A 25505-nucleotide genomic window follows, 5' to 3' on the forward strand; every position below is an offset into this window, starting at 1 on the left:
GTAGTATGATTGTCAGTGTGCAGTTAAGTTAAAACTGTTGAACTAGATGATAGTCTTGCTGGGAACAGTGTAACTTAAATATGGTTCATTATTAAACTGTTCACTAAAACAGATTTTATGGGACTTCTCCATGAGGAGAAAGGGCAGATCCAGTCTAGATTTTACTGGATCTGCTTTACTCTTAAACCTTGTGTGGAGGTGGTAAAATCAGTAACTAGTATGTTGATGCTATCATCAAGACCATACACTTTTTTATTTGGTAGGACTGTCATTTTGACACAAATTTTAAAGTGCTAGTAACTTGGTAGATGTAAGATGATGTAGTCCTGTCTTTTGAAAGCTACCAATTCCAAGTCAGAAGTTGAAAGTTTGGAAACACGGTATCTTTATTATAAAAGCAGAGTGGCTGGACTGGATTATAAAGCAATTTATTTTCTCTAGAACTGTGTGGCCACATCCACACGAGTGTGGACATTTGTTTCCCTGGGACAAAATAGCAGTGGCACGCCTTGTGCCACAGCCAATTGTCCCTGGGGAATACCTGCACCCTCTGGTGCACAGCAGGTTACCCTGGATGGGGTAGGGGAGGCTGGGGCCAGCACTGAGTTGGTCCCAGTAGCCTTACTTGGGGTTCTGGGGGCCTCCTGAGGCTGCAGCAGCAGTGATCTTGCTGCTCGGAGCCTTGCTAGCAGCCAGAGCATGATTCCGCTCAGCCAGGCTAGTTTTGAGTGGTGTGCGCTGCCTCTGCATGCACTGCGCTACTTTTTATTTTTTGCACAGGTTTTTTGACCCCTGAGTATCCCCTGCCCTTGCAGTGCAGAGAACAGCTGAATGTGTGGTATGTGGTGCTGTAGACACATCTGTGGCACTACATAGCGCACAGCTGTGCTCATCTGGACACGGCCTGTTTATGTGAATACCTTCAATACTTCTTTGTTTGGCTATCATAATTCTGTTTACTGCTACGACACAATAGCTGGCTTTTAATTTCTTACTGTTTTTAAGACTGATCCAGTATAGTATGGTAAAACTGCAGTGGTTCCAGCCATCATGCTCATGGATGGAACAGAATTTTGCTCCTTTGCCTAGATGGTTGTCCCCTGCCCTGAATCTTCAGTAGAACAAAGCACTTCACCTTTTTAAACATCTGTATCGTGACAAAATCACATGGCTCTTTGACCTGATACCAGACTGTACATGTGAAGTGAATTTAAATATGGCAAGGCATTGTCCTGGTGTGCAAAACACTGAGAATATAATATATTGTTATGACTTCTGTTATTTTAAATCGAAGCTATGCAAGTACAGTTAAAAAAAAAAACAACAACCCTAATTAGGATTTGAGCTGATGAAACTGCTGTGAACAGTGAAATTTCTTGCCAGTGTGCTTGCAATAAGCTAAGTAGGTAAGGTATCTTGGAAGAGTTACAAGCCACAGACTTTTTAACCTGGATATAAAATACAGATCTGGCACAAGTAGAAATGAAATGCTGTGGTTTGGACAAGCTTGGATGCATGCTATTGTGGCAGTAAGTGGGTTTGTTGTTCAAGCTTCGTGCTTCAGTTATTTTTTATGGTTAAAGTATAAAGAAATTAATCATTGGAAAGTTAATGGAGGGAGCAGTAGATAAAGTGCTAATTGACAGAGCTTGGAAAGCCCACCCCGCTTCACCTCCTTAGTCTAGATCTAAGCTTTTCTTTACCTTCAAAGAAGACACAAGCTATTAAGGAGATACATTAATGGAAAACTCTTACCTGAATGTCAAATTGTCTAGCTTCATTCTCTCCTCTACTTGATATAAAACCATTGTAGAATCTAGGTACTCATTTGTAAAGTGACTGCTTTTTTAGTTAGGTCAATAACTTATTGAGGAATGAGCCAACTCTTTACTCTGTCTACCTAAAACTTAGGTGACTTTTTCCTCCATAGTGTGGTAGTGTCATAAGTATTTGTTGACAAGTATTTCCATCTAAATATGGAGACCAACTACTAGGTGTTATAAGACCCAACTTCAGACCCTAGGGTGTCTTTATTTTACATGTAAGATGAATAATGTCTCAAGTGTAAAGCTTGTATTACAAATTTCTGGCTGTAAATAGTTTTTAATTATGCTCTAAACATTTTTGGTGCTACAGCCCATTATAAGACTGAGAACAATTGAATAATTCAATTTTGAGTTACTGTAAACTGAATTTACACTTTACCAGTTACAGGTGAATCTGAGCTGCAAATTCCCATTTATGTTTTATAAAGCTAATATTTTTCTTGTCCTTCCATCTGAATTTTTTTGTCCCTTTCCCTCTCTTCCCTTTTTAGTGCGTGAGAAGAGGAAGAGTAACCATATCAACCATGTAAGTAAGACAGACTATTAAATATAAATGCTCTTTGTTCTTTTTTCATTGTTCCTTAAGCAATTCAGGTCTAGAAAGAGGTCTTTAAAATTTTACCCCCCTCTCTCACATATTGGTATGTGAAAGATCTATGCCTGCAGGTATGATAGAACAGAACAATGTCACAAGCACAACATTGACACTTTTTTTGCACTTACCTAGTGTGGTAATTATAATAACCAGTTGCAGGGGGGGAAGATTGAGACGTGTGACTTAATGACTCAAAATAAGAAATAAAATCAGGTAAATTTTAAAAAATTTTGGTCTTTAGATTTAAAACTTGAGTCAGTAAATTCTTCCTGTTTAGTGTTGCTATATGAAGGCATTTTTTTAATACCACTAGTCTTCAGTGAAGTGCCTTTCTTAAATGCAATTTTTTTTTGTTAAAAGGAAGTAAAATTTGAGCTGAGGTGGTCAACTAGCAGAAATTATTCTGTATTGTAAAAACATACAAATATGCAAACTGAGAATTTTTTCATCTTGAATGTATGATTGCATTACTGTAAATGCAAATCTTTTTATTTCAATCATTGTTCGTTATCTTTGAACATTTTAAGATCTCTGTCAAATTCCACTTTAGAATTGCTGTCCTGCAGCTCCATGCTTACCTTCAGAAGCATGTTAACATGTAACACACCTCCAAGTGAGTCTGTACATGCAAGGGATGTCACAAGCATTTTAAGGTGTTCTAAGATGGAAAATTGATCAACTATGAAAATATTTATTTTCAAAGGTCTTTGAGTCTTCCTGAATTATTGTACATTTTGGCTCTTGCAGTCATTGTACATTATACAAAAATCATGGTGACTGTAAAAATATAATTAACAGTGCATATCATTTTACATCTGGCAACACCAGCAGCATGAGAGAATTAATGTCATGATAAATGGGCCAAGGGGATGTCTCCTAGTAACTCCCACTGTTTGTTTTTTAAAACTGGGGTTTGTAAAACTACTTGGTGCCCAACAAGTCTAAACATGCTGTTAAAAATGAAACATCATTGTTAATGTAACAGTGTGCATTTTGCCTAGGGTATCTTCAGATATATTTGTTCTGAAATTAAAGTCAATTCTCTCTGCTAAGACCTGGTTAAGGACCAACTCGCTTGTTTTTACTGGAGGACTAAAGAACTAGAATTCGATCTCTGCCTGAGCATCAGCTGAGAAGTCTGAAGGCTATTGGAGCTTTTGCCAAGAGAGCTGTCTTAAGTCTGGAGATATGGCATTGACTAGATGTTACCAAAAACAAATGAGTCTTGATTTTATTATAGAAACAAAGAAATTAAAGGCTGGAAGGGACCTTGAAAGATCACAGAGTAGTTCAACCCTGTTGCTGTGGGCAGGAATACTGCTGAAATCAAGTGATCCCAGCAAGGTGTCTGTCCAGTCCTCTTGAAGACTTCCAAGGTTAGGGACTGCACCACCTCCTTGCAAAGTCTGTTCCAGATTCTGGTCACCCTTACTGTAAAGAAGTTCTTCGTTGCGTCCAACCTGAAACCATCCTCTAACAGTTTATGGTCCCTGCTCCTTGTCTTCCCCTGCGGCGCCCTAATGAACAGTTTTTCTCTTAGCTCCCAATATTCACTCCTTACATACTTACAGATGGCCATCAAGTCTCGACTCAGTCTTCTCCTCCCCAGGCTGACAGTCCCAGATCCCTTAGTCCAAGCTTGTCTGACATATGGCCTGTGGGCCACCATGCAGCCTGCCAAGCCATTTTATCTGGCCTGAGGTCCCTTACTCGGGACTGGAGAGGAGTCCTGGTGCCTGCTCTGCGCTCCATGGCGAGGCAGGCAGGGGCAGCCCACGGGCCCCAGCTGGCAGCGAGAGATGGGGAGCTGCTTACCCCCGCGGGGCCAGACTCATCATGTGAGCCAGCTCCCGCCACCGCTGCCTCGAGGGCTGTGTGGCATGGGGCTGCCCCATCTGTGCCTGACTGGACAAGCTGGGGACAGCACCTGCAATTTCTCCTCTGGCTCCTCCACTTGTCCCCGGTGTGCAGCCGGGGGAGCTGCAGCATGGCTGGTGCCCTGCCCGTGTGCCGCTCGGAACGGGACAAGCCTGCATCGGTCAGTCCTGAGCGGCACACAGCTCCACCGCCGCGTCTGCTGGCTGGTGCAGACCTGGTCGGCCTCCTCCCATCCCCAGCAGCACATGGGAAGCCAGCTTCAGCTGCATCCTGCTTTTCCTGGCCGGTGCCGACCCGGTTCTGCCCAGGCAGGTTCTGCAGCACCATGTCAACCCAGGCATGGCACCAGCAGGCCGGGTGGGCTCCAGGTCAACCCCAGCCTGGCCCTGCAGCTTCTTTAGCACCAGGTCAACCTGGTTGTAGCTAAGCGGCTCCTGCAGTATCATGTCAGCCAGCACCATGTCAACCCCTGCAGCTTCGTTGGTGTCAAAGGTCACGTGACATCACTTCCTGATGTGATACCACTTCCTGTGAGGTCTTTGAATATGGCTCGGGAGCCCACTGAGTGATAAAAAGTTTGTGATCCGGCCCCACATTCAAAAAGGTTGGACACCCCTGCCTTAGTTGTTCCTCATGAGGTTTGTCCTCCAGGCCCTTAATCATTCTTGTGGCCCTTCGCTGGACCCTTTCAAGATTCTCCACGTCTTTTTTGAAGTTTGGTACAGTTTTTGAGGCATTCTCCCAAAAAAAGGAAAATACTGTACTTTTAGTATTAAAATTCAGTAAAATCCTTATTAAAAAAAAGGATCCTAGGTACTAAAATATGTTAGTGCACTGGAGGGAAGAATCCAACTTCCATATACCATATTTACTCAAATCCAAAATGAAGAGGTTTTTTTTCTCAGTTCAACATGAGGGCAGCAAGTGTGGGGGGGGGGACCTTCAATCTTAGGTTCAAGTACTGGCCTAGGGGAGGCAGCTACTGCAACTTGAGGCCCAGCCTGAGCTCCAGAGGTGGAGCCACTACCTGTCCCAAGCTGGGGCTGAAGTGGCTTATGCAGCAGAGGGGGTATGGCCCAGGGGATGCACAGCTGGGGAGGTGCAGGGGAGATGTGCAGAAGCAGGGGAACTGCTGTGCCTCTGGTTCTGATTCAAGCCTGAGGCCAGAGCTGCAACAAATGCAGCTCCCTGGCTTGCTTGGGACTAAAACCATCATATGCTCTGTACTCCAGACTGGTGCTGGGGGTGGGGCAAGTGACGGGGGTAGGGGGCAGGCACTTGGGGTGGGGCAAGTGTTGGTGGGGGGTCAGGCAGAGGGGCCAGGGATGCAGAGAATTTAAGACAACTTTCTGATTACACATTTGTTATATTTTGCCACGTATAAAAAAAGTTGTGTTTTCATTTACAGAATCTAGTGGGGGGAGGGGTAGTCTTAAATTCAGAGTTGTCTTAGATTCAGTTAAGTATGGTATTTATTAGTTGAAACCTTCATTGTGCCTGACTTTTTAAAAATTCCTTCTAAGGTTTCCTCCTTAGCCTTCAGCTATAGCTCTAGACAATGTTAAGTTTTCCAGGCAGTTTGCACAGTAATTCAAATTGTGGGACATTGAGTAAAGTGATTAATTATAGCAGAGGTTTTATGTAAAACTGAATTTTTAAGGATGTGGTATTCAGTTCCCCAAATGTGCCCAGTTTAGGATGTCATGTAAAAGAAAGGGTGAAAAAAATATGCAGGAGTAGGAGCCAAAAAACAGTTGGGGTAAGGAAATGTAAGAACATACTTAAGGATTGGGGCCAGGGAGCGGGGGGTGCACTTCACCAAATATCACGATTTTGGGGCATAGTGGTAGGTGTGCACTGGGGGGGAAGTAGAGTGGAAATGTCGGGGGTGGTATAGATTTCTGTGGTATGTGCTGTGGCTAAAAAAAATGAATAGCTAAACTCAAGTTCATTGATTCATGTCTAAAACTAAAATTTCACAATCTTGGTTGTGTTCATACATACACACATACATACAGTCCTTTCAGATGGGGTAGTGTTTTGAGTAACTTGACTGAACAGGTAGCTTAGATGCCAAGAGCCTTCATTTACAAATACCTCCAGTTTTATACATTAACATTTTGGATGAGCAAATGGAGTTGTAAACCTAAAATCCAAACTGGTAAAAGCCCTTCTCTTACCTGTGTTAATTTTTTTTTTTTTTTTTTTTTTTAAGGTTTCTCCGGGGCAGCTTACAAAAAAGTATAGCTCGTGCTCAACAATATTTATAGATGACAGCACAGTCAGCCAGCCTAATCTTAGAAGCACAATAAAATGGTGAGTACCATTCTAATCACAGAAGGGACAGAGCAGCATTGCAAGCTTTTTCTTTGGGAGTAGTAAATTGTGCAAGTATATTTCATTTGAGGTATTTGACTCTGGTACGAGTCCAGTGCTGCTCATCCTTGGCAGTTTGCTCTTGGAAAAAAGCTGCAGAGTCTGGGGGATAGGTTAGATTTATAGAAGTATGATGGGAAAGCTTTCTTTTGTCAGCCAGTACTGCAGATCAAGGCCGTTGACTTTTACATATTTTGGTACAGCCATGGTCAGTGCACCTGATGATTTTTTGTGTGGAACTGGGCTGTCAGCCTCTGAATAAAAAAGGGTTGTTTAATTGTTGAAAATAAAAGCAGAAGCAAAATCCGTTGAAATGGTGGTGTAAAAATATTCTTACTTTAGCTGTGATGTTGTTCTGCCCTCTAATGGTAGCAAACTATAGTGGGGTTCCCTTTTTGGTTCTATAGTCTTTCCGCTGTATTTCAAAGTATGTTTGCTATTTTTAGATGCATATGTTTTCAACAACTCAGTCTTTGTTGTTCCCCATCTGAGATGGCTTTTTGGTCCACTTGCTGCCAATGGTGGAGAGACAGCCACTTCCCTAATGGAACAGTCATTAACTGAGATTTCTGTGAAGAGGCTTTCCTGTATTTTTCATGAAAGCAGTACATTTGTCACCAGAAAGATTGAGTAAAATTTGGAAGTGTATTAAACTTTGGATTTGGCTTATTGAATCTAAGGTTGATGGTGATGCATGTGCCTGCTGCTTATCTGCTTTGCCAGAGTGGACATGTTGGTAAAGAGTTTTGAGCTAACCCATCCCCTCTCGTCCAGTCTCTGCCACGTGGAATATTCTTCTGGCAATGATTTAGGTCGTGCACTGGGCAATCCTAACTCTTTAGGACTTGATAAGTATTTTAAATCTCTAAACTTGAACTAGTAGGACACTGCATGGTTTAGAATTGTAAAATAATCTTTTCTTATAGCTAGCCTTTCAGCTATGACCCTGAATAATAAAGAGCTGGAGAATTTTTCTTTGACATGTTGACTGAATGTAACGGTCACAATTTTCCCTGTTCCTCTTGGCCAGTGCTAGTAGTGATTATGTAAAGGCTGGTTCATTACCTCTGTGAAATTAGTTTAATTCCTGGTATGTAGGTGTCCACTTCAGACCATTTAGTTGGCAACAGTGCCAAATATGACAAGGACTGAAAGGACAAGAGACTGAACTTGAATATTGTTTCTTGCTGGGCTCATGACTCAAGATGTAGTGGAGCGGTCCCTCCTATACTTTTTCTCTGGCTAAACGTAGGCTTTAATCTCTCCAGGGCTATTAAATCAGTGATTCTTTGTCATTTAAATTCACTTTTAAAAGCCTTTAAGAGAGAACAGATGCTTTACTGTGCAGTTATACCTATTATAATATTTCTTATAGATGTTGAAACACTGTATCTTGAGCTAAATCTCAGCAAGTATTGCTTGACTCTAAGGTCATATTTTCCTAACGCTAGGCTCTGGCTTTGGAGCAGGGGAAGGAGCTGGGGATGATGGTATGGGAGTACCATCAGATTAGGGGTTTTGATATTTTCACTCAAGATGGCATTCAGCATCACTTGGTGTGGGGGGGGTGGGAAGAGCAGGTCAAAACCATAACTGTTGGTTTGGGGACACTTTCTCATGTAGCTGCTGGGACCCTTGACTATGCTTCAACTTGTCTACTGCCAGAGCCTGTAGCTTCCCAGGGCACAAACCCTACCAGATACTCTTCTCTGCTATCAGAGGCAAAGATATTTTGCTAGCAGCTTCCCCTGGTTCAGTCTCTTGTTTATATAGATATGAATGTCTCTTGTCACTGTACTCCAAATGCCATTATTGACTGGCTGCTTCTTGACTGGCATAAAGGACAGATATTTCAAACTATAAACTGCATTTACCATAAAGGTTTAAAGAAAATATTGAACCCTTGTGAGTCAGTTGTTTTTTGACTTTTTGAATCTTAAGCTCCCCCTCTTTCCTCGATTAAACAAGCATGCATTTAATCTGTGCACTTCACTTTACTTCTTGGATGAGATGAGAGGATATATGAATATGCACACACATACACACAGCATTTCAAGTGAGTTTAACCAATTGAGTGATATCTGTTCTGGCTAATATCTGTTCACTTTTGCAAACATCAGGACTGAGGGATCAGGGAGCTTGTGTCAAAAATGGTTTAGGTAGGTTAGGAAGCCTATTTCATTTTAACTTCAGCAATGGCTCAAGCTGTAAATGGTTTGCAGTAAGTTTCTCTCCTTAGCTGCAGCATGTGTGTCAAGATGGAATGCACAGAATATGCTTCAGTAAAATGACATTATCTTCTCTTTTCCCATCTGCTTTCCTTTCAGTGTGACACTAGCAATATACTACCACATAAAGAACAGGTAAGTACCCTCAAGAGCTGTCTCTTGTTAAGTAAAATAACTGTCCTGTAATTGAGTCAGTTATGACTAAATAATTTGAGTTACCTTTGGTTTAATAGCTAATAGTTTTGTGTTGGTAGCTTTATAGTTCATTGAAGGCCCCCCCCCCCCATGCTTTCCCTCTGCTTGTTGGTGTCATTCACTGACCTTCTCTAAAACCAGGTCTGTGTTCAACATAACATCAAAGGTGAAGAACAAAATGTTAACAAAAATGAAAGTGGCAAAAATGGGAAACCTTTCTGAATATGTGCCCAAACTAGTATTTAAGTTAGGTTTTGTCTTACTCCCTCCTGAATGAATTGTGTGTAATTAGGTGAATCTAGGAGAACTTTTTCCTGTGTTTTGTATCCTATAGATCCATGTATGAATTGCCTCAAGTTGTAAGACCTAATTGTTTAAGAGGTAGCATAATAATCTTTGAATTGAGAAATGAATATTGAGGCTTGTAAAACTTTTTCCACTTAATTTTAGTTGCAAGTCCCATTCAAGGTTTAGAAAGTGGGAATAGTAAGAATAGAATACAAGGACCCTGACTTCTTTAATTCGTGAGCAGTCATAACAGCTGTGGGCAGAGGGATTCCAGCAATGTCCCCTTAACTGAGATACCTCTTCGGAGTTATCTTCTCTAGCACTGAGCCCAGTGTTCACTAATAATTCCTACTGACATTAGCTGTCCTGAAAGAACTAGTCTGTAGGGCAAACAACAGATGTTAGGAAATGTCCAGTCTAGCCTCTCTAGACTTCAGTGTGAGCATATTCTAAGGGTGAGGGATAGGCAGCCCCACTAGGGAGAAGGTTAGTTGAAAGTAAAGATGCCTTTAATCTCAACTGCCACACTACAGTTTTTGCTGTTTTTGGTAAAGGAGGACAGTCCTTTTTGTTGGGCAAGAAGGGCTGTGCTTTAAGCATTAGACTTGATTTGAACCTATTGTGGTTTAGGATCTATGAAGATGTTTAAGGCTTTGGATTTGAGGTATTGTGTCAACCTGTGTTATAACATGTACCAACACACTTTGCACAGGCAAGACAAATCTAAATAGAGTAAAGACCTCAGAGCAGGCATGAACTTTTCTATAAGGAGCCAATTTATTGAAACTAAAATGTTTTAAAACAAAAATTCATGGAGGGGCAGGGGGATAAAGATGCTATTTGACATGTTTGATAGCATGGTAACTTTAATATAGACAAGTTGGCTGCAGTTAGATTGCTGATTTTTAAACCATGGAGAGCCAGAGGTTTGATTTTGAAGGCCAACATATCCTAAACTGTATATTTAAAACATTCAGGACTCCACCTTTGTTTTTTCAAGGAGGTTGGAGCCAGATTGTACTCCTGAAGGAGCTCCAAGGCAGTGTTTCTCAATCAGGGCGCTGCTTCACCCGTTAAAGAATCTTGTGGCATCCTAGGATACCATTCGGTGTTAAGCACTATTAGGCCTGCAAACAACTGTACATGATTCCCAAGATGGAGCAGGGTAGTACCCCTGAGCAGAGATTCTCAACATTTTTAGACTCTAGGCACCCCTCATCAGCCTCAAGGCACTCCCTCCAAAACGTGTCATTTTGAACAGCAGCCCAGTTGAAATACTAATTTATCCATGTGGCTTACCTCCTTGCAGAGGGGTCAGGCAGTGAGGGCTGGGGAGCAGCTAGACGGGGGGGATCTTGAGTCTACCCTTATCTGCTTGTCTCCTCACACCTGAAGCCTCAGCCTGTTTTCTGCTCATCTCCTTACACTTCCTGGCACCCTGGTTAAGAATCACTGCCTTGGACTTGTTCAGAATGTGTTCAGAAATGCAGACGTTTTCATTGGCAACAGCCTACTTTGTCAGGTGGTAAAAAATGAATGATGAAGTTAGGCTGTTGTCTGCAAAGGCTTATGCATTTTTAACAAGTCTCTAAGGTGTTGCCCTGCCCTGCCTTCTGCCTGCCTTCAGATTAGCTTGACTGACTCCCTCTCTATATGATCAACAAGATAAACCCAGATAATCCATAGTGTCAAAAGTCTGACCTGCTGTGTGGTCTTTCTGAGTTCTTTGCCACAGCAGAATTGTTCCTTTTTTTTCCATAGCCAAGAAAGCAGTGAAAGCTAAGAACTGGCATTTTCTTCATTAGGGTCAAGGCATCCCTTGTTAGACTCAAAGTCAAGAACCACTGCTCTAACAATCCCATATCATAGATTGTAACTTTATTGCAAAGTTTTGATATCATGATAGCTACCTTAAGTTAGCCATCTCAATGCAAAATTATAGAGGAAGCAAGCATTTTGCTACCTTAGTGCTGACTTTGACTAGCAATGTTATCTTTTTTCATCTGGGGTGGGTCTTGAGTAGTTACGTTATGGAAAAACTACCTATAGGAATTTACAATGTGATTAACTCATGTTTCATTTACGTAGATAATTAACACTGTTTCTTTAATTGAAAATGGAGCTGCAGTTCTGTTGGAAATGTGCTACAAGGGTTTGGCACTCATGGCTTTTATCGTTAGCTGCAGCATGGATTTAAAATCATATTCAACTATTTGATAGCATTTGTTACCTTAATGAACCCTTTTGTAATCTTCAGAATGAAGATTTCCTTTAGTGAATATATCTGCAGAAAAAAAACATTGGCGACTTTATTAAGTCGCCTATAGTACTTATATTTTAGATGCCTGACTAACTTTTGAGTGTTGAGCTAGTGGTTTACTCTCTTCTACTTATTAAACACTTTTGGTTGTGGCAGATTTCATAATTGGTCTTAAGGGAATGCAGCAAAACCTAGCTCCAGATTTCAGGAAAAGAATTGAAACTATAAAATGTACCTGTAATCCCCTTTTAATAGAGTGAATAGCTTAGTAAGAGATGCTGTACACCATCAATAACTAATCCCTGTTGGTAAAACATGTACTCCTTATTTTATAGAGATTCAGACAGATCATTGGATATTTTTGATGAAAAATCACATCCTCTTACAGTAAGTGCCATCTCTTGAGTCTTTCTTTTTAGTTCTGTGTTTTTACCTTGATTTGTCTTGCATGTGAGAGAGCGCATGGATTAGTATCCAGGTCCAAAGAGTAAAATCTTCCTTTTTTTTTAATTACTCTGTACTCAGTTCACCAAAGACATGACTATCTCTTCTGACCTTCAGAAGCCAGTTAGTTCCTGAAGATATTTGCATATCATGTGCTGTCGTTCCCTTTTCATTTGGTATCTGTAGAGTAAGATGAAAGAAAATGCAATATAATGAAGGTTTGATATTTAGGGGCTTAAGATGTTGCTTCCACACTTTTTTTTTTTCCTTGCCATTTTCCTCCTGTCTGTTTTAGTGCTACTTTATGCCATGCAGTTGGTTTCCTAGTCATTTAGAAAGACATGTATTGCCTTGAAAACCTATATGTCTACTTTTAAGTGGCTGTAAATAGGAGTAAATGGTGTATGAAGCGTTGCACAAAGCAGGAGACAGTGAGTCTGGCCTTTTTAAAATTTTGCCTTTTCAAATTCATTAATGTAAATACACTTAGTGCTTCTTACCTTGTAGTGTGGGAGATTCACCATGTTGTTAGTCTATAATTACAGTCCTGTTTATACAATCTTTAAGGTGCAAAATCTAATAATAGAGTCTAGCTTAAGGCTGTGTGCTTTCTGTGGGTAGTTGTTGAGTGGTGTCAGGTTTATGACTGCCTTGCAGAGTCCTGGCCATTTACTCATTTTTGTCAGGAATGAATTTAGTTGAGCCTGTTATAGTTCAAATGTTTTAAGCAGATGATGGTTAATTTATCTGCCAGATGCTAAAATTAAGTGTTAGAGTTCATGTAACTTAAGTGTTACAGTTTCTTTCTGGTATCATGTAGACTGCCTAGAAAGGACCGCATTGTGCTAGGAGCTGCGTCTTTATTATAAAAACAACAACAGTCCATCTTTCAAGGTAGATGCAGAGGGGAACTGTAGTCCGTCTATCAATGAAACGGAACTCTTGGGCTCGTCTCTTGATGCAGTGTATATATTGACTAGTGAAGGACAAATGTCGTGTTTTATTGTATTAAGTAATTTTACAGGTATTTGTTGGTATCTGTAGCATTGGATTTTGAGCTCTAGTATCAAACTTATTTTGAAAGAGTTTTCTAAAAATACCATACATGAGGGTGTTCAATACAAAGGAGTTGAATCCCTGTTGTAAGATGGGTCAACCGTTCTCAGCATCTCAGTTCTGTTCCTAAGGACAGATGGACAGATGTAATGGGTGCTAGGACCCAGCCACTGTCACCACCTTTCCCTGTGGTGGTATATGGAGAGAGTGTCCACAACTGGTGCTTATCCCTGCAGCAGCAGGGGAAAACAACTGCTGATAAAACCCTCTGCAACTACAGGGGAAAATGCCAACTGTGGGCACTCTTCCCGTGCCACTGTGGGTACTTTACTTGTGCAGCCACTGGGAAAAGCAGTGGCGGTGGCAGCTGGATCTTAGTGCCTGCCCACCTCTAATACAAACTGGGTCAGTTTTGCTGCTGCAGGCCCGTGCCTGTGGGCCAGATCTGACCTGGGCTGTAGTTTGGCAACTCCTGACCTAAGCCATTAAAATAGTTTGCTCCTCCTTGATTTGGAGGAGCAGGCTGCTCCAAATCAAGGCAAATCCTTCCTGAAGGAAGTATACCAACAGATTCATTACTGACTTTTTATCATGTCCAGTTTCAAGTATGCTCAGACTTTTTGGGTTTCTTTCCCCCATCACTCTCCCTGCCTTCAGTCAGATTATTTGTTGCTCACTTGCTGAATTGGCTGCATCAAGATCATCAGCACTGTGGTGTGCTCCAGTAACCTTTGAGGATTCCTTATTCTATGGCTTAAGATTGTCAAACTTGCTTGGGGCTCCAGACCAGATCCAGTCCATAGGACTCCTTGAAGGCCAGATACAGCTCAGGATGTAGGGGGTTGCGACAGTGGCCACTGCAGTAGAAGCAAGAGGCCTGGTGACACCCAAGTCTGGCAGGCTCAAAGGACCCCAGAATCTGCCATGGTGACTGCTGGTGTCCCAGGAGACTGCATAAAGAGGCTCTGCAGGCTAGTTCTGCCCTACAGGCCATATATGTAACATCCTGCTGTGGCCTGAATGTTGTTTCTGATGCCAGGCACCTGAGTATTTCTTGCCTGTGCACTTTCCCTGAAGCTACTGCTTCTGGTATTTCCCAGTCTGTTTAAGATATGGTCCTTTAAGTGACATGTGCAGTGGTCAGAGTTAACTCAGACATCTAGACTGTGTCAGTGCCACTTGTTGCACAGACCGTGCTCAGGTAGTTTCATTGCAACATCGGAAACTCCAACATTTGCTGAGTCTCCAGTATCATTTGTTTGAAGTCCCAGGAAAACCATTTGTTCACTAACTTGCAGTTGTTAAAATCTTGAGTGCAAGGAACCTGTGCATGAAAACATCTAGCAACCTTGTTAGTCAGCTGAGGGTTTGGTATCCACTTAAAGGCTTTCCTCAGGAACAGCATATTAAAGCTTAGCGCTCAAAGTTAAGGTGCTGCTTTTTGCGTTTTGGAACCTGCTTGTTTTGCAGCTCCCCCAGACCTCTGCGGAGAAAGCTCTCATTTTTCTCTGTTAGGCACAAGAGAAGCACAAACTTTTATGCATGAGGGTATGGACATGATGCAGTATCATGTGTGGCATTTAGTACTGGTGATCATTCTGACAGCTGTGTTTCTAATTTGCATACTTTCTTAGCATGTGATGTATTAAAAAATCCTAAGTGCTCTTCAGATATGACCCAGGTTCATCAGTCTACTTGCTTCTGATGACACCTTTGCACTATATTACTACTCAGTTCTATGTGTCTGGCTTTGAGTGCCCCAGCATTATGATCCAGCTGGCAAGCTGTGTTGTGGCTCTTGATGTTCTCTCTTTCCCTACCATATGGTTATTGCTATTGAACATGCAGAGGAGGCATGAGAGTATTATCCTATGATTACTGCAGTTTAGCTTCAGTTTGCATTAGAGAGAGAGCCCTTTAATTTTATCCTGAAAAACCTCTCTCAGTATGAAAGCCCAAACTCTCAACCCTCCTCAAGTTTGGGATACTAAGATTCCTTTAGGGGTGTTGGTCAAGTTTTCAAAAAGTCTTACAGGATGTGGGAGGTTAGTCTGATATCTTGCATCTCCCTTACTTAAAATCACTTCATTTTTGGCTTTGTCACTTTTAACTTAGACCTTGCTGTAGCCATTGGTCTTATAGTAGTAGTTTGGCAACTCCTGACTTAAGCTGTTAAAACAGTTTGCTCCTCCTTGATTATGGGCCATGTCCAGACAAGTGCAGATGTGCAGTATGTGGCACCGTAGAGCTGTCTGCGCCCCCCCCCCATACCAGGCATGCAGGCATTCTCCACAGTTTTTTTTTTTTTTATCCCAGGGTCAAAAAACCCATGCTGAAAAAACCAGGGTGGCACATGTGGTGGCATTGTGCACCACCCAGAACTAGAGCTGGGCCATCTGGAGCCACACTTCATCTGCCAGCTAGGCTTCCTGCCATGGCTGCAGCCCTGGGAGGCCCTCAGGACCCCAGGTAAGGCTGCTGGGGCCAGCACAGTTGCTGGTCCCAGCCTCCTGTACCTCACCCAGGGTAACCTGCCACATGCCAGAGCACACATGGCACAGGCATTCCCCAGGGACAAGCAGCAGCAGCACAAGGTGCTGGGGAAACAAATGTCAGCACTCATCTGGATGCGCCCCTGGGGTGTGTCCAGACGAGCATGTGCATGTGGTTTGCAGTAGCTCAAAGGTGTTAGAAGCACTGCAAACCACACACAGCACATATGCAACCATTCACTGCTGTAGCGTGGTGCCAAAATGTGACACTGGAAAATCCCAGTGTTAAAAAAAACCTGTGACAAAAAAGTGCAGCACACACGGCAACAGTGTGTGCTGCCAGAAATGGCCTGGCTGTCCAGAGCCACACTCTGGCTGCTGACCATGCTCAGTGTTGCCAGATTGGCTGCTGGCCTCCCCTGCTCCACCTGGGACAATTTGGCATGTGCCAGAGCATGCCCTGGGGCACAAAGCAGTGGCAAAAATGTGTGCTGCTGCTATTTGTGCCATAGCAAATGCACACACCTGCATGTGGGGACGTGCCCATGGATTCTTTTTTGGAGGGGGTTTCCTTAAGCTTTCTTTTCATTGATAGTGAGACTCCTATATGGCCAGTATCATTAAAGATAAGAATAATTATGCTTTTGACATTAGTTTACTTAAAATAGTATCTCTTCCGTCACTGTCCCCTCAGCTGGGAGGAACATTTTTGAGGTATTTTTCTCAGTTTTCGTCTTTTGAAAAGCCAGTGTTAGGTGCGTGCATGTGCGTGTGAAACTTCTCCAAAGTGAAACAATGTGTGTCCTGATAAATCTGGAAAAAACATGAGAAATTCTACAGATGACACTTAATTTCCATGGTGGCATATAGAGATGGATTGTGGGTCTGTCAGTTGGCCTTGGATATCAAAAAATTACTTTTAATTTCCATTGTGTTAGGGGATTTAATTCAGGTGAGTAAAACTATGCTGTGATATCTTCAGTAGTAGTGATATATCTATAAACGATGTTATATACAAGGACGTTACATAAATCTTAGTATGCCAACAAGAGAACTTACTCTTTCTTACAAATTTCTTGCATGTCAAAAACTATGCACTTTATAAAAATTACCCCAAGAATATAACTTTAATGCATCTTCAGGATAATAGGAAGCTGTCTGATTTTAATTTAAACTCATTCTCACAAAAGCAGAGCATGAATTAAAACAAATTACAAAAAATAAAACTATTGCTTTTCATAGGGGATGCTCGCTATTCCATGTCCAGTACTTCTTTTTATATAGGATTGTATTCCTTTTTTTTTTTTCTTCTTTTTTGCAAGTGGAAGTTTTTAGTAAGTAAGATTTGCAGTAACTGCACATTCTTTCTGTTTCAGCGAGAAGAAGTTCCAGATGACTACTACAAGCATGACCCTGATCACAAGCACATCTACCGCTTTGTACGGACACTTTTTAGTGCGGCACAGCTGACGGCTGAATGTGCAATAGTGACACTAGTAAGACATGCTTGGTCATTGGAAATATGTTTCTGAATATAAGCTTTAAAGGTCTATTTTTCATTTATGAAATTAAACTACATCAGATCTAAAATATAACTAGATGAAAAAGGAGTCTTTGAAAGCCTGTATTGGTAATAAAGATTAATTGTATTACAGTTCAACTATAAATTAGAAAATATTTTTAACAGCTTTCCAGAGGCACTTATGCAGTTCTTTTCCTATACTTGAATATTCAAGTCTCAATCACTTGTCCCATTAAACTTGTTTGTTTTAGACCATAAACAGCTACATATTTGCCATGAAGAGGAATGCGGTTACAGGGAACTGCCAATTAGATATGTGGTTACTGGTTTGAATGTAGCTTAGAGTATTTGTTATTGGAATCAGTATTAACTGAGTTGTGACCTTATTGTAATTGTTGTGGGTATTTTCATGCATCCTCAAGCATAGTTGAGATGGGACTTCAATTCAGCTCCTATACATACAGGTTGTACAAGTAGTGTAATAATATCTGGTTTTGTTAGCCAGTGAGTGGCTGTAGTGAAAAAAATGAATGGGTTTTATGCATGTTAATTTAGAATTCATGTATAGATTTTTCAGATTTCTCATTTGCTACTTTACTGGAGACTTCTTGCTGTGGGATATTCAGAAAGGGCTTAAATACATCAGTGGTGAAAAGGAAAGTTTTCCTGGAGACAGGCAAACATTTCAACGTGTTTATATAAGTTATTAGGTTTACAAAATGTAAAAGCTAATGTTATTTATAAATTAAAGTTTAAAGTAGCTGACGTGCTATTGGGCAAATTTGAAGCAGCTGCAGCCCTGGTTACCTATGGCTTTTCCAGGAGACCTAGTACAGGGGTGCTCAGCCTCCAGTCTGTGGGACAGATGCAGCCCTAGGTATTGGGCCCACAGGGCTCCCCACAAATTAGGAAATTTGGTACCAGGGGAGCAGTGGCTGTAAATATGGTCACCCTCCTATGCTGCCGAATTCCCAAGCCCCATGCAGCACTTTGGGACCAGGTTAAAGCCAGGATACCCCCTGCTTTCCTCTGTGCAACAATGTGGGGCTCTCACAAAACTGCCCAGTGCCAGATTGGGACCACCAGCCAGAAATGGCCTGTGGGCGGTATGGGTGCTGCCTATCTGGTTGAGCACCACTGAACTCGTATATCTGAACCTGTAAGCAACAATAAAACTAGCCATGTTATTTTATAGTGCTGTTGCATACAATGCTAGTGGTACAGTGGGGCTGTTTGAGGAGAATAAAATGGTTGTGCAAGCCTCTCACAGAAATTTGCAAGTTAGAAGAAGGGATAGTAATGGATAGCCAGGTCAAACAGTGGGGTAATCCTGGGGTGAAAGAAAAAACATCTTTTCTGTTTCATCCATTGAAGAGGTAGGCTGCTTCTAACTTATCAGCTACTTTGAGTCCTTCTACATGTGCAGGTAAAGGCACAATGATCTAATGCAGAATCTGCACAATCATGACTCCTGCCATGCCCCACACATGATGTGATTTGTGGAATGGCACATCAGATTCTATCACTCCTTATTGCTGGTACAGGGGGAGCCTGACCCCAGCTTCCCCTGCACTGGCAAGAAGCAGGCTCCCATGGCTGGAAGCCCCTTCAGCTAATGGGGCTCCCAGGTGTGGAGGTTCACCATGCACTCCTGTGACTAGGACCCCTTCCAGCCACAGGGGTCCCCGTAGCAATGAGACCACAGCTGACATAGTGCCTCAGCTGTGGTGTTGCATGGGATGCCGCTGGGGTGGGATCCTTGTTAGCTGTTGGGGCTCCTAGCCATGGGGGTGGAAGCCAGCATCAGCTGGGAGCTCCAAGGTTCACGGGTGCCCATGGGCCCCCCCTGCCCCCTAGCTTAGAGCTCTGATCAGGGGCTTCCAGCCACAGGGACCCTAGTTGCATGTTCAATTAATGGCTTGATAGGAAGCAGCTACAAAGTCATTACACATTTTGTGGAATAACTTTTTAACTTATTTCTCTTTTTATCCTACGATTAATTGATTGAACATGTTGCCTGGTGATAAACTGGTTAACCATGCCTTATGTATAATATGTAGATGGGACCTTTTAGTCAGAGTCTAAATAAAACACAGCTGCCAAAGGGTCAAGCAACAGTACTCTACTGAGAAACTTCTTGCCCTTGCACTCTTAGACCACCTCCTGCTATTTTAACATCCTCATAAAATTTAGTCTTAGGTAGAATCTTTTTTTCAAGGTATGTGACTGTGTTTAGAACTAAATTAACAACAAAGGCATACATTTCATTGTATCTTGCTGAACAACTTCAAAAAGTAGATTAGGTGGAGGAACTGAAGAGATACAGAATATCCAAAAAAACACTCTTTTCTTTAAAAAATTCTGTATTGAGAATTTGGGCTTCAGTCATCTGCTAGATTAATTTTGATTTCTCTTACTCCTGAAGATAAATATAGTTCAAAAGATGAGTAGAGAAGGAAAAAAAATATAACCAAAAAAGAAGGTATAGGAAAAGAGAGAACCTCTTTATTTCATAATTTGACTTTTAAAAATAGTGATCGAGAAGGCTGAATAACTACATTCTTCATAGATTCATAGATGTGAATAGATTCTTGTTTTGCTTTGCTTGGGTAAAGCATGCAAGCAGTTTTGCAAAACAAGATTCTTGTTCTGAACAGCTTGCCCAAGGTCACAAAGTTGTTAGAAAAATAACATTAAGGAAATGAGTGGCTTGTGGGTTTCTTTTTTTCTTTAAAGTGGATTTCAGCCACTAGATGGCTCTGTTACCTATAGAAAAACTCCTAGAGAGTCCAATCTGAGACTATAATAGAAACAAAAGTTAGTAAGTATGGTACCTAGTTATCTTTATCATTCAAAAAGCCTGGTGAATGCAAAGGGTAGTACTAAGGTTGGTCAGCTAGAGTTGCCTCCAGATTCCTGTACCTGCTTGTGAATGGAACATTTTAAATAATATGCCTTTTTGTATTAAAAAAGTAGTGTTTTTTATTTTTTATAAAACATTTTTATAATGCCACATATTATTTTTTTAATTAAAAAATATATATATGTATTTGTCTGTTGCTTAGCACATGTAACTGTAATAAACCTGTGTGTATAAAGATAGAGAAATTTTGTCAGGAAGCAATAGAGATTCAAGCTTCATGGGCTGGTTGGGCCTGGAAACCATATAAGGGAAACAAAATACCTTGAAACTGTAGGCTTTTATCTGAGGATTTTTCACCACCTGTCTCTGAGTGCAGCAAGCTGATACACGAGGTAGCTCAACTGCCAAAGGGTTGGGTGGTGGTGGCTTAGTCTGTTTCATACAAACCATCTAAGGACTTGTGTGATTTTAAAAAACATGCAACACATCTGCCTAAGAACAGACCATGGTTCAGACTAGTTCTTCCTGTCTTGCTTCAAATGCTGCAGCTGATCCATGATGAGAGAGAGTTTTAGGGATGAGTGGTTAGTAGTCACAGATGTTCAGTTATGAAAAATCTGATATTTCCAATAATTGACTTGAGTTCAGTTTTTCACTGGTACAGCAGAAGTTACTAGAAATTCAAGAACTTTATAGTATGTTTTAAGATAGCTCTCTCTTTATGACTTCCATTGACATGGATTTATGTAACTTTTTTTAAATTCTAAATTTTAAAACCAAGTAATAGTCACGGATGGCTTACTCTGATAAATGAATGAATATTAGTTAAATCAGATGAGAACATCGGTTTGAGTTCTTAACAGTCATTGACTGAGATCAAAGATGTCTAAGATCAGTTCTCTTTTTGTAGGTTTACTTGGAAAGACTCTTAACCTATGCGGAGATTGACATCTGTCCTAGTAACTGGAAAAGAATAGTTCTAGGAGCTATTCTGCTGGCTTCTAAAGTTTGGGATGATCAGGCTGTATGGAATGTGGATTACTGCCAAATATTAAAGGACATTACGGTTGAGGACATGTAAGTTGCAAGATGTCATCAATTTGCTGCTCTTTTCAAACATCATTTTTGGAGATCTAGTCAAGTGGTCCATTCTAAGACTGATGCTCAGTACACAGAACTGAAATAGTTTGTTGTTGGGTTTCCATTGCTTTTTAAAGCAAGAGAATTACCTAACAGGGCAGCTAGCAGAAACTCTCTTATGGAAATAAATCCTATAGAGTTCCCTCACTTTATGCAGGCTCTGTAAGTGCAAATTCACTCTTATGCGATGACCCTCTTTATATAAAAAATTCATTATATGCGAGGTAAATTCACACTTATGCAATCAGTGTGGTGGCAGCCCATAGTCAGCTGCATTGTGGGAGTGACACGCACCAAAATAGTCTCCTGTGTGGATCTGTGCTCCTCGTTCGTTGTCTGCAACACGTGTTTCTGTAGTTGCCATCCCCATTATGGTTTCAGTGTCTCACTAGCTTATCACCTACCCCTCTTCCTGATCCATCAATGAAGCCTTCACCACCCTCTCTTCACACCAATTAAACATTCACCGCCATCCTGTGCTTCTGTGTACTGTCTGCTGTCGGTGAGTACCAAAATTGTCTTGTAAAAGTGGTAGAGATGGGTCTGGGGGTCAGTACAGTCGTGGCTTTGGAACATATCCCTATTTGTTACATTGGAAAGTGGGTTCCCTTTATGTGAATTTGGGTTGAGTGTTTTTTTCCAGGAACGCATGTACAGCATAAAGTGAGGGAAACCTGTACTTGTTTCTAGTGACTTACATATTGAAGTTAATAATAACCTATACTAATTTGTGTTGCCCACTCCCAGCTTTTCTTTCACACTATCAGTTTGCTATTTTTATTTTTTTATTACCTCATGAATGTCATTGCTGTACTGTACCAATCAAAATCTGAAAGTGATTTTTTTTCGAGGATTCCTTTGCGTCTATTAAGATGAAATTTTAAATGAAATACTTGGGGATGCCTTTTTAGCTTGGGTTTTTATAAGCTCCTGAAACTAATTGTGATTTCTGTCTTGGGTCTGTATTCCCAGTATGCTCGGGAACATCCCAAGCTCAAAGTACAGAGCTATTTTGTGCAACAGATCTGAACAGCAGACATCTGCTGCTAATGTAGACACTTCCCAAGTGTTGCCTACTTCCTTTCCCTCTCAGATGAGTTCTTGAAAGCACTTCTTGGATCAGTATAACCAGCTGCTTAGTCTGACTGTTCATTCTGCCTGTTCATTACATACCTCATGTACTTCAGCTGTAAGTTTTAGGAAACCTTTGGTTCTATTACATTGGTTACTGTCTCTTTATCTTTGACTGTCCCAGTTCATGCTGTCTCATAAAGCATCACCTCTTCTAGTTCTTTGTGCTTACACAGTAGGTCAAGTGAAGGGGGAAATGAATGACATAGTGATAAGTTTGGAGGGGTTATATTGTTCTGAGCAGTTGCGTCATGTCCTTGCAGGTAAACGTCATTGTTCTGCTTCTAAAGACGGATTATTGCTAGTGCTGTGACAGCTTGCACAAGGAAGTTTCCTCAGACAGTTGGGTCCTGGTCTGAGGATCTGAAGCTGTTCTGATTTCACACATTTCTTTTGAGTCATGAGTAAAGACGACTTGGAAGATATTTTTTAAAAGCTTTGCCTTGGAAGGGTCCAGGGTAAATGGTCAGATAGTCAGTTGGTCACTCAACATTTTGGATGCTTGCCCATCAGTAGGAGCAGAAATGAACAAGATGCCAGTGGGACCTAGCAAGAGCACCAGCATTGCTGTCCCTGGAACACCCCAAATCATCTTGCTAACTACTGGCACTTGAGATTTGTTTTCCTGGACTATCAAGACAGGTGTGCATTTGTCCATGTTGCTGTCCACTCCAGCAAGTAACAGGTCAAAACCTTCATTTAGTTTAGTCATCAGGAAGCATAGATCAGCCCTGTGGTATTTTTGTTTGAATGACCTGTGTTGTTCTGGTTTGAAGTACTTTATTGTTGCAATGTCTTGAGATCTAGTTTCTACTGCTGTGGAAGCATTGCATGCTCTGAAATAGAGGTCTGGTGCCTTTTCCTTCCTCACAACCCATCCCCAGTTGGTGGCATTGTTGCCTAAGATTCTTTTGCTCACTTTATACTGTAATTTTAAGAATAAATGTACAGATTAGCACTCTGGTAGTCTTGCTGCTTCAGCTCTCAGAAGCCTGCAATACTTGTTTGGGAAGAAGGTAGCAGTTTCAAAGATTTTAGAGAATTTTGGACATTGAGTCTGGAGGAGGGCTTTTCTGACACAAAGTATCTCTGCTGGGTGAGACAAAGGCAACTAATCTCTCTCCTAAAATATTTAGCATTTCATGCGCCTCTTTTTCACGTTCATATGTCTTCCATAGTACGCTTTCTGGCTTCACTCTTCATAGGTTTGAAAATTAAGTCCGTTAGTTTAGGGACCATCCATAACACAAATCAGGCTCCAGATTGTGGGGTTGGTAAGTTGATATGCATGCATTCTACCTAAAGGTGGTAGGGAACATGTACATTCTGCCCAAGCATCCTAGCGTTGTCTCATCACCTTCTCCATTAAGTCCTGGTTCTTATGCTGAGTTGTTTGGCCAGCCTGATCTTACCCGTTTGTTTGTTTTTTAATTCATATACTTAGTTATCCCAAAGACATCCTAAACATGTAGTGAACAGTTTGTGTAAGGCATGAGTCCTTGGTTTGGAAAGATCTCTCACTGTCTTCCCCACCTGCCTTTTTTAAGGGTAGCAATTTAGAGACTAGCTAACAGAATAATGAAAATTTCTGATAGCTGTATGTTTCTTAATACTAATCTTGAGTTTCCCATGCCTCTCCATTAGTTAGTTTATGGATGTACCATAAGTACTAAGGAGGTGGTGTGTGCACAGATGTTTTATGGATCTAGTAAACATCATACTGGATTTGGTGCCTCATCCAAACAATAGTTTAAACTCTTCCAGGTGTTAACAGTTGATTGGTAGATTTGTATTTTTCATATCTTCACTAAATGTTATTCCTTCTGTTCAGGATCAAGCTAGGACTTAAGTGCAACTATCTGTTCTGCAGGATTTCACACAAGATTATTTTTCAAGAATACCAGAGGCTGAGTTTTCCTCCTCCTTAATTTAGTTGTGCCTTATGAAAAAGAGAATATTGAAAATGGTTGAGAGAGACTGTCTTCTCAATAAAATGCATGTCATATTCGGCACCCAAAGCACTCCCTTAATGGTGGTTGCCAGTGCTGTTTTTGGCTTCTCTACCTTTCTTTGGAACAAATCAAATTGAACTAGTGCTGAAGATATCTGCAGCCAGTCAGGTGTCTACATCACCCTGCCAAAGTCAGTTTTATTGAAACAGTAGCAGTATTTATTTTTCAGTGTTCTCCTGTGTGTAGTTGAAAGCTCTGTGATCTTACCAAGGCAGTGTCCTAGAGAAATACCTTGTGCATGCAGAAGTGTTTACACCTTTTGATGAAAAGGTGTTGGTAGCTGCGTGTGTTGGTTTGAAGTACTTTAGGAGAAGGTTTTATTTTTTTGTTTTGTTTTGTTCACTGCTGTCTTTTGCTGGACCTAGAAGATCTCCGAGCTTTGGAGTTCCCATGCATAAATCTCCGAGCTTTGGAGTTCATGCAGAAACATAAATCCAGGAGTCATTGCACTGCATAAAATGGTCTGCACCTTTAGGAAACCACTCCCAAAGCCAACAAAACTTAATTTAGGCCCAATTTGGTCTGACAGCGTCCTTTTAATTACCAGCTTAGCTGCTGTATTTTTAAATTACTTTCCTGATGGGAGGAATCAGCATGGTAATCCTGCTGAGGGAAGTGCTTGGAAAAAAGACTTTAAAAAATTGGTCACGTTCTTCTGTTGGAAACAGCTTTGTAGAAAGCATTAAGTTGGTTATTGATGAGGCCTGTCCAGCTGTCACACAGGCGGGGGCCATATCAGCTGGGGCCACACCAGGGTGAGCCATCGCCCCTGGGGCCACACACTCCATGGACCCTTTTCCACTCTTACAGACAGATTTTGTGCGCAGACAGAGGTAAGGCTTTGTGCAGGTGTAAGAAGTAACTGTTTGTGTTGTCTGGGCTTCCTCTGCTGTCCAAGATAGTAATGGATCCTTCGGTCCCTACTTACTTGGGAATGCTAACTGCAGAACTGATGAGGGGTACTTCACTTTGCTTTCAGCTTTGTGCAAACTTAAATAAAAAGAGCCACAACAGAAGGGATATTGATGAAATATTTTTTTCCCCTTCTCTTAACTCTACCAATGTGCTTTAATTTTACTGGATTTTACAGTCTTTGGGGTCCCAGCTGTTGAATCTGGTAGGAAAATTAAATTTTTGGGGAAAGTTATAATGATCTTTATAAAGGGTCCATAAGCAAAATTTTGATGGGAAAGGTTGAT

The 25505-nt window shown here is 41.3% G+C and overlaps 1 protein-coding gene across 1 annotated transcript in view; it reads left to right on the top strand.

Moving 5' to 3' along the window:
• CCNYL1 (cyclin Y like 1) overlaps window positions 1–25505 on the top strand; it is a 54816-nt gene that overhangs the window by 22673 nt on the left and 6638 nt on the right. Inside the window, exons 3-8 of the mRNA XM_090044850.1 lie at window positions 2318–2352; window positions 6515–6615; window positions 9003–9038; window positions 11982–12033; window positions 17015–17134; window positions 20934–21100. Coding sequence (XP_089900976.1) covers window positions 2318–2352; window positions 6515–6615; window positions 9003–9038; window positions 11982–12033; window positions 17015–17134; window positions 20934–21100 — 511 coding nt within the window. The remainder of the gene's footprint in view (window positions 1–2317; window positions 2353–6514; window positions 6616–9002; window positions 9039–11981; window positions 12034–17014; window positions 17135–20933; window positions 21101–25505) is intronic.

Source organism: Crocodylus siamensis, chromosome 4, assembly GCF_052110815.1.
Source record: "Crocodylus siamensis isolate JL-2025a chromosome 4, ASM5211081v1, whole genome shotgun sequence".
Lineage (NCBI taxonomy): Eukaryota > Metazoa > Chordata > Crocodylia > Crocodylidae > Crocodylus > Crocodylus siamensis.